Below are 13160 nucleotides of genomic sequence, written 5' to 3'. Positions count from 1 at the left end.
ATAATTTTTACGGTCATCGCTTGGACTATCAGGAGTCTTCTAGACCTGAAAATCTTTATAAATTTTAAAGTAAATAAAATAAATTAAGAATACCTATTAATTTTTAATTTTATTGTTCAAAGGAATGTTTAATAAAGCATTATATATAATTTTCTTTGCGTACCGTCGTATCCAAATTCTCAATAAAAATCTTGCGCAAAACATGTCTTTATGTTTTTTTATCCTGCAAAAAGTTTGTTTTTACCCCTGAAACATGGTTTTCATTTTTGGGATAATGCATCAATGACTGGCAATATCGCCAGGGTTGCCAATGCATAAGTTCTAAATACCCACAAAATCCCCAAATTGGGGAGAGGAAAATAACAATTTCACATAAGTTCAATATGTAATTCTTTCAAAATGAAACGGAATTATGGTGAAATCAGTATTTTTTTTTTATAATCTAGTCATTTTCGAATTATCATTCGTTCAGGCTTTAAAAATATAAATGTATATGAAAATTTGCTGGTAAAGAAAACGAAATTGTAGTACATTCTCACAAATATTGTGAATATTTTTTTCAAAATGTAAAGTTAATCAAGGAATGCCCAGAAAGTTCTCCCCGCAAAATACCCAATACTTGAAAATTATTAAAATTCCGCGCTGTTTGGGGAATTCCCCACGAATTGGCAACCCTGAATATCACTCTGAATTCAATCTGACAGCAGTTTTATAACCATAGACAAGGAAAAACAAAAACTCGAAAAGTCACCTAGTTGGCGGCTGAATGAGTTTTGAAAAACTATTTTTTCGAAAATGTCTAATTTTACAAAAATATTTTCAACCAAAGCGACAGACGTAACTCCTGTTCACAAATACAAGTCTGAGGCCACCGGTTTGACAGTGGTGATAGCAGAAGTCGAAGGCCCTATCGTCAGTGCGTTCATATGCCTAGGTAAGCAATTCATAGTATCTAAAAACTGTCTCGTGGAATATTTATATTAAAATAGTATTTACATCCCTCTAGGTTCAATGAACATCCGTGTAAAAGTTTTCACTACATCTCGAACAATTTTTTTTCCAATATGTATGTTTTTCTCCGTACTGACAGATCATAGTAACAGTTCTTTACTCTTGGCTTCCTTTTCCACCGTGTGCATCTAGTTGTTTTTTGTGTTATACTATTATCTATCTAAAACCAGCTCATCCTACTCGGCGCTAACACTTAATAATGATAACAAATTATTATAAATAGTGCAATTTACTATGCTTAACTCTATTAGCTCAAACTATATTGCACAGTAAGTACAGATAGATAATCTGATAAACTTATCGACTTCCGCTTCACGCAATTCACATTAAAATTATAAATAGCACTTGGCTTCAACTTAATTACTATAGATACATTAAAGTTCCATTTTTCACAATCGAAGTATAGTTTGAAGGTTAGGAAATACGCATAAATTATTAAAATAACCCAAACTAACACCCTAAAAACCTATTTTGTGCATCATTACTTATACCCCCGACTTAAATCGTTGTCTCCATTAGATATTTAATATTTAGATATATACATTTATATTTATTTTTAAGTAAATAATAATATAAGCAATGCAACTTACAATATGCAGTAATTGTACAGAAAATAGGGACACGGTTACTAGGCATTTTTAATGGAAAAACCACTGCGTATCAGTTAGATAACAATGAGAATTAAGTTTTTCAGTATCCGAAAATTGATAATAATGCATTTTAGTAGTTATTTCGTAAAAAACAGATAATTTGACGTATTCTCTTCACGGCATGTTTTGACATAATATAAATTGATAATCAATAAAAAGATAATTTTAAATTGTTTCTTTTTATGCTAGCTTATTTTAATTATATTTATGCTTTAATTAAACCCAAACTGACAATCTAAGAACCTTCTTTAGGGTCAAAGGTTCATATTTTGGTTTAAATAAGAGATAAAAAAAACTAACTTTAATACTTCATCAATAACAATAGCCGCGAAGTAACAATCGGTTTTAATTTTAACGAAATAAATATTATAATGCTATATTTCCATTTCTGAAAACTGAAATACTTCTCATTATTATCTATTACAAAGTATTTTTTAAATAAAATGTGCGCATTACCGTGCCCCTATTTTCTGTATATTTACCCAATATTTTAAGTAGGTGGGTATATAAATAAATATTAAAATAAATTAAGCTATGCAACATGTACTAAAGATTTTGAATGCAGGTATATTGTTAAGATAATTTCACCAAATTGAAACAAAGCAAAAGGGCATAAATGGTTTTATGGCCAGAAGGATAGTTCTACCTTTTATGCCGGTTGTACTTGAATGGCAGAAAATTTATAATTATTTATTTATTTCTATAATTTTATATGAATCTCTTTGGAAGGGGTCCCAACTACATGTATATGTATTTAAAAATGTGAACCAAGGCTTCCCGATCTTCAAATTCTTGTCTATTGTGTGGAAGATTATTTGACCAAAAGGAAACTGTATTTAAACCCCTAGAAGCGGTAATACATCCTTACACTTATCGCACCGAAGTATTGTATCAAAGTTATTTGTTTTTTTTTTTGCAATGATTTGTGTGAACCAGAAAAAAAAAATGTAATGTACATACATCTTTTACACATAAAACATCACTAAATTGCTCAACACTGACTGTAACTTTAGTATACAAGTTGTATAGCCCAACACTGACTGTAACTTCAGGATACAGTCATATTGCCCAACACTGACTGTAACTTCAATATACAGAGTCATATTGCTGAACACTGACTGTAACTTTAGTATACAAGTCGTATAGCCCAACACTGACTGTAACTTCAGGATACAGTCATATTGCCCAACACTGACTGTAACTTCAATATACAGAGTCATATTGCTGAACACTGACTGTAACTTTAGTATACAAGTCGTATAGCCCAACACTGACTGTAACTTCAGGATACAGTCATATTGCCCAACACTGACTAACTTCAGTATACAGAGTCATATTGCTGAACACTGACTGTAACTTCAGTATACAGAGTTGTATTGCCCAACACTGTCTGTAACTTCAGTATACAGAGTTGTATTGCCCAACACTGACTGTAACTTCAGTATACAGAGTCATATTGCCGAACACTGACTGTAACTTCAGTATACAGAGTTGTATTGCCCAACACTGACTGTAACTTTACTATACTGAGTCGTATTGCCTAAAACTGTCTTCAAAAAAATTCATTCAAATCATGTATTACTTTTAAAGATATAGCTGTTTAAAACAAAATCCATTTTCTCAAATTGGACCCTTATTTTCGCCCGCACGAAGTGTGTTAGTGTATAAATATTTCAATTTATCAGTCAGCTTTAAAAGTTGGTTTCCCAAATATGTTTGTTCGTACTGTCTGGTTTTCGGACAATATTTACCGATGTTCAATATTATTTGTTTGGGGCCCTCTACTTATCTGCAAGTATGTTTTTTTTACTGTCTGTCTTATCTGTCACCATATTTATGAAATGAACAGCTTTTTATGAATTATTTTATTTTTAAATGTTTAGATTATTGTAAAATAGCATCAAGTGCGTGAAACATATTTTTTAACTCTAACCTTGAACTCAAAGATGAATAATCATTTGGAAAAGTCACCAAAGAAGGTTGGAGAGAGATTTTACGGACCATACAGCAGCTGGGTTGTGAACGGGCCGTGCCCCATATGCCGTCATCACATTAGTTATCCTGAACACTTTTGGTATCGATAAAGTCAAAGTCATGTGGTCTATATTACTTTTTGTAAAGTCTTCACACGAATCTTCATACATTATGCTAGTGATATCTGTATAAGATTTTGAAAATAACGCTCTATTAATGTATGTTCTCAAATCGTGATATCCGTGGCCAGTGATAAAGATTCTTTTCTTGTAAACATTTAAAACTTCCCTCCAATCTCCCTGCAATTTGAGCTGTGCAGTGGCTCCACCAAGTTCTTACCTAGAAGTCTGTGCGTCGATTATGTGAATGCATAACTCTTGTTTATTGATATAAACTCTAAACTGGCGTCCTTGCCCCGTTGGACCCATGTTGATTTTTTTTCTTTCGATACTCATGCGCCATTTGCTGCAGCAACCTCCCCCCTCAGCACCTTCCTCAAGTTTAGGTTCGAATGTGCCAGTGAAAGATTTCAGATGAGATTTCTTTTAATTGTCATAAATAGACAAGTTTGGACTCTTTTGGTATGAAATGATAATCATTGTTTCTAAATCATCATATTCAACTAATCAGATTATTTTTAACTCTTATATTTATATGGCTATGGGTTAAATAGCAATGTAAAGGGACCATATACAGGAGTAACTAGCATTGAAACGTCACATGTTTAAAGAGTTAATATTCATTATTCACACATTATTACAAATTGTGTAATCGAGATAATATCTCACTGTTTAAGTCCTACATAGGTTATTTAATACAAATTTTCTTAAATTAGCAACTGAGGCCCACGATGACGATGGTCTTCCGCACACCCTGGAACATTTGATATTCCTTGGCTCGGAGATTTACCCCTACAAAGGTCTGCTGGACCTCCTGGCTAACCGCTGCCTGGCCTCAGGAACGAATGCTTGGACTGACGTGGACCACACCGCCTACTCGCTCCACACAGCAGGTGCTTCGGGAGCTTTAGCGCTGCTCCCCGTGTACCTTGACCATATCCTGAGCCCGCTACTCACGGACTTTGCCTTCCTCACGGAGGTGCACCATGTCTCGCAGCAGGGACTGGACGCGGGGGTGGTGTATTGCGAGATGCAGGGGCGGGAGAACTCTGCGGAGTCTCGCTGCTACAACCGGCTGCAGCAGATGCTGTACCCCGACTCTGGATACTCCTCCGAGACTGGGGGTAAGCTGCACAACTTGAGAACTTCAACTACCAACGAGAAGGTAAATTTTCAATATTCCACAATTGATCTACCAGAATTTGAATACATTTTACAAATAATAATAAGCCGTTATGGCCATCTTCAGACTGACCATAATAGGCCGAAACCGGTAACGGTTAAAAAATAATAAGCCTTGTTAATCTTCCTTGAGCCAATGTTTCGGAGAGCCTTGCAGTGTCCGTCTTCATAGCTTTTGGTTGTGAAAATCTTATTATGTTTTGTGTTTTAGGTGAAAGACTACCACAAGAAGTTTTATAGACCAGAAAATATTACGCTGATTATTGCTGGACAAGTTGAACCTGAGGATGTGTTCAAAGCGCTGCAGCCTGTTGAGGATAAAGTAGTATCCAAGGTTTGTTTTTTTTTTTTTTTTTTTTTTATAGTGAATACCTCACAAGAGTCCCAACTGCTCCCGTCTGGAGCCAGTGAGACTATGGCATCCCCAGTTGGGGGATGTTGTGAGGCTGAAGGTAAGTGGGGAAGGGAAAGAGGAAGGTGGGGAAGTACCTGGCTATTCAGATCTAGTCACTAAACACGGCTAAAGCCATTTGGAGCAACGTTTCAATTCTGAATGGTGGTCTTACACCAGGGTGATACTGGTAGTATCTTCCACTCTGGAACGTGCCGCAAATATACTATATATTATTTTTAATTAATTAATTGTGAAATAACACAAATTAATCAAATAAAATTTATTTGCGCACGCCGGGTTCGAACCCGCGACCTTCGGAATGGCAGTCCAATGCGTTACCACTGGACTATGCCGGCCGTTGTTAATATAAATTATTAAAAAAATATATTACTTGTAACCTGGGAAAGTTTGTCTTTCTTTAAACTCAGGCCTCAGCCATATTCTGTCAGAAGTTTGGAGTATTTCCGCTTTGCAATAAAATTCAAATTCACAAATGAAATATTTCTGAATGATGAAAATTTTATTATTAGAAATAAACATATGTTTTTTGAAATATTAAAATTTTGAATGCAAACATTTTTGTAACAAAAAATTACTAATAATGCTATATAAAATATTATATAAAAACACACTTATTTTATTAAACAAATATATAACGAATGTTGATGTCACTTCACCTTTTTTGTCATTTCATAAAAATAATTAGTTTCATCACTTTTTTTCAAATTACTGGCGGAACCTTTGGATTCATAAAGGTGCACATTTTAATTCTTCTTTGGTTAACTTCCAGATTTGAATATAAAACATAGTATTTTTTCTTTCCAACACCTTTTAGATCATATAGCTCACTAGCGTATTGTACCGTTTGTAAAAATCTCACTTGTCATAAATAACTAGATAACTAATTTTACTTTTCACAAACCAATGGTGCACAACCCGCTGCCAATTCTTGCGGCTTGCTTTTCAATTTTATACTTTACTTTTATAGTAAATAAATAAATACTGCCCACTTGGCTCTAGAGAAACATCAAAATGTTTGGTATAATTCTAGAAAACCCTGGCTGAGGATATGTTTTTATAGAGTTTTGGTTAATTTACGCTGCATGTCCTAAATGGAAATAAATTTGAAGAACCCGTTGCATAACAAGAAATTTAAAAAAAAAATCAACAGGCACCCTTTTTTTTTTCACTAGATAAGATTTCATATAATTTTAAAAAGAAACAGACATTAAATGATAAATGATTAGTTCTTAGAGTGATTTGTTTTTGGGGTATTATGCGGTGTTGCGGTGTCCTTCATCAGGGCAGATGTGTAATTTAATTACATATATAAGTATAATTTACGACACATAAAAACTGAGATATACATGTTGTCCAGGGGTTACTTTACCAAACAAAAATAAATAAGCACTTTTCATGTGAAAACTGCAAAAGAGTAATTGCTCCCAACCATCTGGAGACAGTGAGATTCTGGCCCTCAATTGTATGTTATGAGGCTTAATGGGGCAAAGTTTCCTTACTCAGCTTTCTTCTTAACTCGCACAAATTATTTAAACAACACTTTCTTTCAACTTAATTACTACAAGAAACAACTATGTATTTACGTCGGGAGATGGTAAAAGATGCATTTAAATTCCATTTTTCCAATCAAAGTTCATAGGTAAACATAGGTAATAATATTTGGTATTTGAAAGGAAAAACATTTCCTTTTTTTCTACCACTATTAATAATTATTAACAAAAATAGTACATTTAAAAAAAATTGTATTATGAAATATCGATAGTCTGTATTGAAACATAATCACGTCCCATCATTAGCTTTGATGTACTGGCCATGATAGCTTAGCAGCCAGCGTACGCGGGCTTACTTCAATTAAAACTTTGAAAAATCATTAAAAGTTGATATTGAATTCTAATTTTGTACTCACTGGTGAAAGGATACTCATTTCGTCGCATTTTTACAAATTTGCACTGAACAAGAAAGCATTTTGAATAAAACGAGGACGAACTATGCTCATTGACAACATAAGAGCAACTAAATTAACGAATTCTTTCCATATTAACATCACGCTCAATAGACCCTGATCCGCCGATGGTCGGGCATACCTCACAGCACATCTCCTTGTATTCTAATATCTTTGGTTACGATGATATGTTTTAGGGTGAGCGTCCTCCATTTGAGCGTCCTTGGCAGGGCTCCGTCCCCAAATGCGGCCCCACGCTGGTGGAGCACCTGCCCTACCCCGCTGACCAGGAGGACTGTGGCCTGGTGCTGCTGGGCTGGCGGGGCCCCGACCTGCTGCAGCCCGGGGGGCTCAGCACCTTCACAGCGCTGTCGGTGCTGCTGCGCTACCTCTGCGACACCCCTGCAGCTCCGCTGCAGAAGGTGCTGACTGAGGTGGAGCACCCCTACGCTAGCAACGTAAGTCATTTCTTATATTATTTTAATGGTTCCTTGACAAAACAGAATATTGAAGATAATTTAAAAAAGTTATTTAAAAAAAAATACCTTACGTAATTAAAGCTATAATTCTATTGTTCTCTGTTTTATCCGGTTATCTACCAATTTTAATATACATCCAAAAAGTAATAATTTCAATTCTAAATCATAATTCAATCAATCGAATAAACATCAAAATACAGTCAAACCCACTCATAAAGTACTCAAGAAATTTCATGCTTAACCTGTAGCAGTCGGGAAAAAACTTTGAGATTCGCGACACTACTGTAAAAAATTAATTGTTATTAAACTACTATTGCAGTAGAACCTCGTTAATCAAAATAGACATTGTACGAAACAATATACTGTCCGTACAATAACTGTAGATACGAGGGTAGCTGGGTACACTTGTCAGCGTTCTCAGTCTTGGTAGAGGTTGTAGATGTTGTAGAAGTTCGTGGTAGAGTTTAAAGCCACGATCAGAGAGGAATTTATTTCCAGATCTGAACTGACGAAAAGAATTTAATACTGGGCAAAAACTGAATTTACTACTGAATAAAACACTTGAAAATATTTCTTGAGACTTTTGGAGACTTGGAGATGGTTCTTCAGGAGAGAGGATTCTCTTTCAGAGGTAGTTGTTGAACTGACTTTGTATGGAATTCGATTCTCTATTTATAGAACGTTTTCAAATCGAACCCTCTCGGAGGTGTTCTATCCTCTTTCGTGAGGAGTAAAGTGGTTAGGTATTTTTCCCCTCTGCAATTATCTTGTTGAGAGGAAAGTTATATTTTAATATGATACCTTTCACCAAGTCAGTTCAATCTACCAAAACCATCTCCCGCAGTCCCGTTTATTTATTTTATAAATAATTATACAAGTTTTCATATTGGGTTTGAAGTTAAATATCTTTGGTTTGAACATTTCCCAAAGGGTAACAAATATAGTTAGATATAATTATTCATGCAAATATATTAGTATATAATCATTTCTTGATGTTGATATTTATTTCGTAGTTATATCTTGCATCTTTTTCCCGTAAATCCAGTCTGATGATATCACAATTAATCACATTTGAATCTGTTATCAGTGTTTGATAAGAAAGTCAAGGTGATATGCCGGGCTGTGATTGGTTGGAGACGGCGGCCATCATGGAATTCCATCCGGGGAGTAGTGGAGGGGGTCCTACGTAAATACTGAGTAGCCTTCCTAGCCGTGGTCACTTCGTGGGTTGGTGTGTCCGAGGGAGGTGTTGCGTGTCGTATCTTGTGATTGTCCTTTTTTATTTAACTTTATTCAAGCCTAAACTCTTTCACTTTTTCATTTTATAATCTCGATGTGTAGAGCCTTTTACATTATCTTTTTCTGTCTGTGCCACCTTTTATATTAAATCTTTTTGTCTATGGCACGTCATAGTGTAATATTGTCATTAATTTCGCATCTATAATATCTTGTGTCTGTATTCACGTCAAATATTAGTGTTTTGTTTTATATAGTTTGTTGTGATCGAGATCTTTTGTTTTATTCTACATTAGCATTCAATTTTACATTACCAGTATCATCCAACTCTCGCTTCTCTCTCTCGGTTTAATGTCTACCCTCTTCTGTGTTACATATTAAACATATTAACCAAAAACACAAGTGTTTTTAATGAGAAGCGAACCTCCATCTATCTCAACGGCAAGCCAATCCTTGTCGTGATACGAAAGAAGCCTACACAAGCCGATCAGCCTTACAAACTGACTGGAGGCTTCTGGACTCCACACGAGGACGCTGCTTAGGAGGTGCTGGATGATTATTTTCAGATGTTTTTCAGGTTCTGCTATTATATTCCTATGTAATTATCTTGATTAATCACATATAATACATCATTTGATTGAGTTATTTTGATGTAAAGTTTTCCAAATGTGTTCCACGGTATCGAGCGGTTTCGGGGTTGAAGTGTTTTTGTGATTTTGGCGTAAATATGAATTCTCTTGAAATATTCTGGAGGTCTGGATACGTATGATACAGACATCAACAATCAAATTTAGAATTAACGAATTCCCACATAATTCGAAATTTCGTGAGAAAAAAAAGATGCCGAAAATCTAGTTCCTCGGCCGCCCCTTCAAATTCGGGTATCTTTGGAGTAAATTCGTAAAAATACGAATTATTACCGTGTAAATCGAATTTTCGCAGCCGATTACCGCCGCGGTCGGCCCTTCAACTTCAGTTATTCAAAGTAAAATGGTAAAAATACCACACATTTCCGCGTATATCAAATTTTCACGTACGATTTTCGTCTCAGCCGGCCCTTTAAATTCAGATATTTGGTGTGAATTCGTAAAACTACGACATATTTCTGCGTAAAACGAATTTTCTCGACCCTTCAAAAATACGATAATTCAGTGTAAATTGATTCAGATTTACAAAATAATAATACTAACTACGACGATGAATAACCACGCCACAATCTTTTATATTCAAATTTATGAAATTTTATGATTAATTTTTTCGAATTACACCATCAAATTTTCGTGCGTGAATCATCGATATTTTTCGAATTGCACTAACAAGTTTTCGTGCGCAGACAAAAATAAATTTCGAATTAAAAAACCATTTTGTATGAAAAAAAATTTCTGGGATATTTTTTTGGCGAAAATTTCAAATTACGCGTTTTTTCGATTTATCGGGGTTTTACCGTATTAGGACAAAATATATGATGAACATTAATATGTAACCTTGTTTTTGTTATTATTTATTTATTTATTCATTCACACCATGAAGGCTTTTACATGTACATACAATGTTTAAGGTAAGCTGATCAGGAGTACAATAATGAGTGTATATTACATAGCATAATAGGCCGAGTACGGACAATATAAGCAGGTACTATACAAGTTATCATCGAGAGTTGATGTACATTCAAGTATAATTGTTCAATAAATAATATATAATAATAAAAGTACAAGATAGGTACTTAAGGTACTATGAAAGTAGTAGCAGAACAATATTTAGCATTGTTGATGTTAGTACAATAAATATAAAATGTTTATTGTAAGACATGTTAGTATTTAGCAAACCTTTATAATGCCAGATTGGGTATTATACAGAACATTAGTATAAAAATATTTTCATCTAGTCGATATTTAGATTATCCACATCTTACATAAATATCTGTTTAAATTAAACTTTTGATGAAAAGATAAATTCGTAAAAGTACTATTCTTGATAAGGTGACATTTTTACTTTTGTCTTTAATTAACTAGTACAATATTTGATGACAAAAGTATATACACACCGACCCTGCAATTGGAGGGCTTTTTACCGTGGGCACGATTCTTCAACATTGCTTATGCAGGGGGTCTGGCTTCAGGTGAAGAAGTTTTGTTTTTGGTCCCTTGAAGACTGAATTTTTAAAAATGGCCCAAATAATCCCACATAATTTATGTATAAGGTTTTCTCAGAAGTTTTTTTTGCCTTGAAAAACCTTATAAGAGAGTTTCACTGTAATTAAGATGGTTTGTAAAATCTTGTCTATAATTCCAGGTAGTGCACAATATGGTAGAGAACTCCGCCTCCATGATGTGTGTCATGCTGGAGAATGTGGAGATGTCGCGTCTTAATCTCGCCCTCCCCGTGGTGCTGGGGGAACTTCAGCGCGTGGGCAGCGGCAAGGAGCCCCTGGAGTTGGAGCGGCTGCACCGCCTGCTCAGGCTGCAGCACCGTGAGGCCCTGGCGCACACGGAGACCAGCCCTCACCAGACTATCACCTTCATGTGCATCGCCGACATGCTGCATTCTACTGATGAGAAGCAGGTAAAAGTAATTGTGTGCGCCAATGAAGGCAAATTGCTTTTGTTTATCGGGAATCGAGATTTTGGTTTGGCAATAAATTATTCCTTGTTCCCGTCCCTCTCTCTCCATTTTCTCCCCCGGGTGACAGTTCGCAATCGGTCACCGTGGAATGCAGTTTACGCAGCGCCCTTGGAGTGATTTTTCACAACAACGACGCTATACAAATCATCCAAATATTATTATTATTACTTCTGTATAAAAACGCACTAATTACATAGCAATTATTTCATGGTGGAATCTATTGATTCTTAATGAACAAGTGAAACAATTCCGCCTGAGGATTCGTCGTACCCTCCCAACCAGTGGCGGCTCGTGACTTTTGGGTTACTAGAGTGCTAGTATTACAAAAAATAGCTTAATTGATTTTGTTGTAGCTGAAATTAATTTTAATTTTTTTTTTTTAAATTGATTTTTTGTATGAAGATTTTCAGGAATTCCGTGCGGCGCACGGCTATACTGAAATTTCCTGAAAATCTTCATACAAAAAATCGTTTTTTAAAAAAAAAATAAAAAATCGTTTTCAGCTATAACAACATCAGAAATGTCGTTTTTTATAATATTAGCACTCTAGTACACCCAAAAGTCACGAGCCGCCACTGCTCCCAACTTGACCTACTGTAAGTACCTTTACCTGTCACAGATAATTTGTTGTCAATGTAACGATCTTGATAAAACACAGAAATTATTATTTGCCATTTAACCAGACAAAGACTTTTATCTACTATGTGTTCCTTTGAGAACTGTCAAAACGTGATAATTTTTGTGTTATTTACGAGTTTTGCTAAAAGCTTCATAACTCACGTTTTGGGAAACGTAGCCTCATTCTAAAAAATATTTTGGAAAGATTATGAAATCCACTATCGCATTGTGTTGTAATACGTAAATATTTGCGTTTCTAAATATACATTTTATGAAAACGTCAAAAATATGTAAAAATCGCTTAGAATTATTTCAAAGCTTTGAAAAATGTACTTTTTTCTGAGTATCATAAAGAAATAACACTTTATATATTGAAGAAATATAATTAAAAACTATTAGTCACCTCAAAATATTAACCGTTCAAACTAAAATATTTTTAATAAATTATTTAGAAACGCATTAAATTATGAACGAACAAGATGACAGATTCAATCGGCTTAGATAATGCAACTCTACGTTCCATAGATATTCTCGAATACAGACATTGTTACATTACATTACATACGTTATTCATTATCGATACTCTGTTTTTTAAATCATGGCAATCCGTATACTAGTGATGGAAATAAATCGATTTTTGTAAAATCTCGCGCGTTTACGTGAAAAGACGTTCTAATGTCTTGACCGCTATTATCATATTGACGTCTTTTGACGTTCTAATGTTCTGAGTGGTTAAAAGTAACAGTAATAATATTAACAATTTACAAATACATACAGCGCTTTTTAGTTAGTATTAAATTGACTAGTTAGTAGCTGAGTGGACAAATGTCACCACCCAATGGTCGTAAGTTCTATTCTTCTGCTAACTAAAACCTCATTCAACTTACACGCAAGCAACTTTTTGTGGTATAC

The 13160-nt window shown here is 34.7% G+C and overlaps 1 protein-coding gene across 1 annotated transcript in view; it reads left to right on the top strand.

Moving 5' to 3' along the window:
• Nucleotides 1-731: 731 nt before the first annotated feature.
• Nucleotides 732-13160, top strand: part of LOC149424350 (uncharacterized protein C05D11.1-like) — a 25494-nt gene continuing 13065 nt past the window's right edge. The window contains exons 1-5 of the mRNA XM_089651473.1: nucleotides 732-934; nucleotides 4471-4919; nucleotides 5148-5270; nucleotides 7491-7751; nucleotides 11301-11570. Coding sequence (XP_089507599.1) covers nucleotides 796-934; nucleotides 4471-4919; nucleotides 5148-5270; nucleotides 7491-7751; nucleotides 11301-11570 — 1242 coding nt within the window. The 5' untranslated portion in view covers nucleotides 732-795. The remainder of the gene's footprint in view (nucleotides 935-4470; nucleotides 4920-5147; nucleotides 5271-7490; nucleotides 7752-11300; nucleotides 11571-13160) is intronic.

This window comes from Hesperophylax consimilis, chromosome 4 (assembly GCF_061612785.1).
Source record: "Hesperophylax consimilis isolate HC1 chromosome 4, BYU_Hcon_1.0, whole genome shotgun sequence".
NCBI classification, from domain to species: Eukaryota; Metazoa; Arthropoda; class Insecta; order Trichoptera; family Limnephilidae; genus Hesperophylax; species Hesperophylax consimilis.
This window is presented reverse-complemented; position numbering and strand designations above follow the sequence as displayed.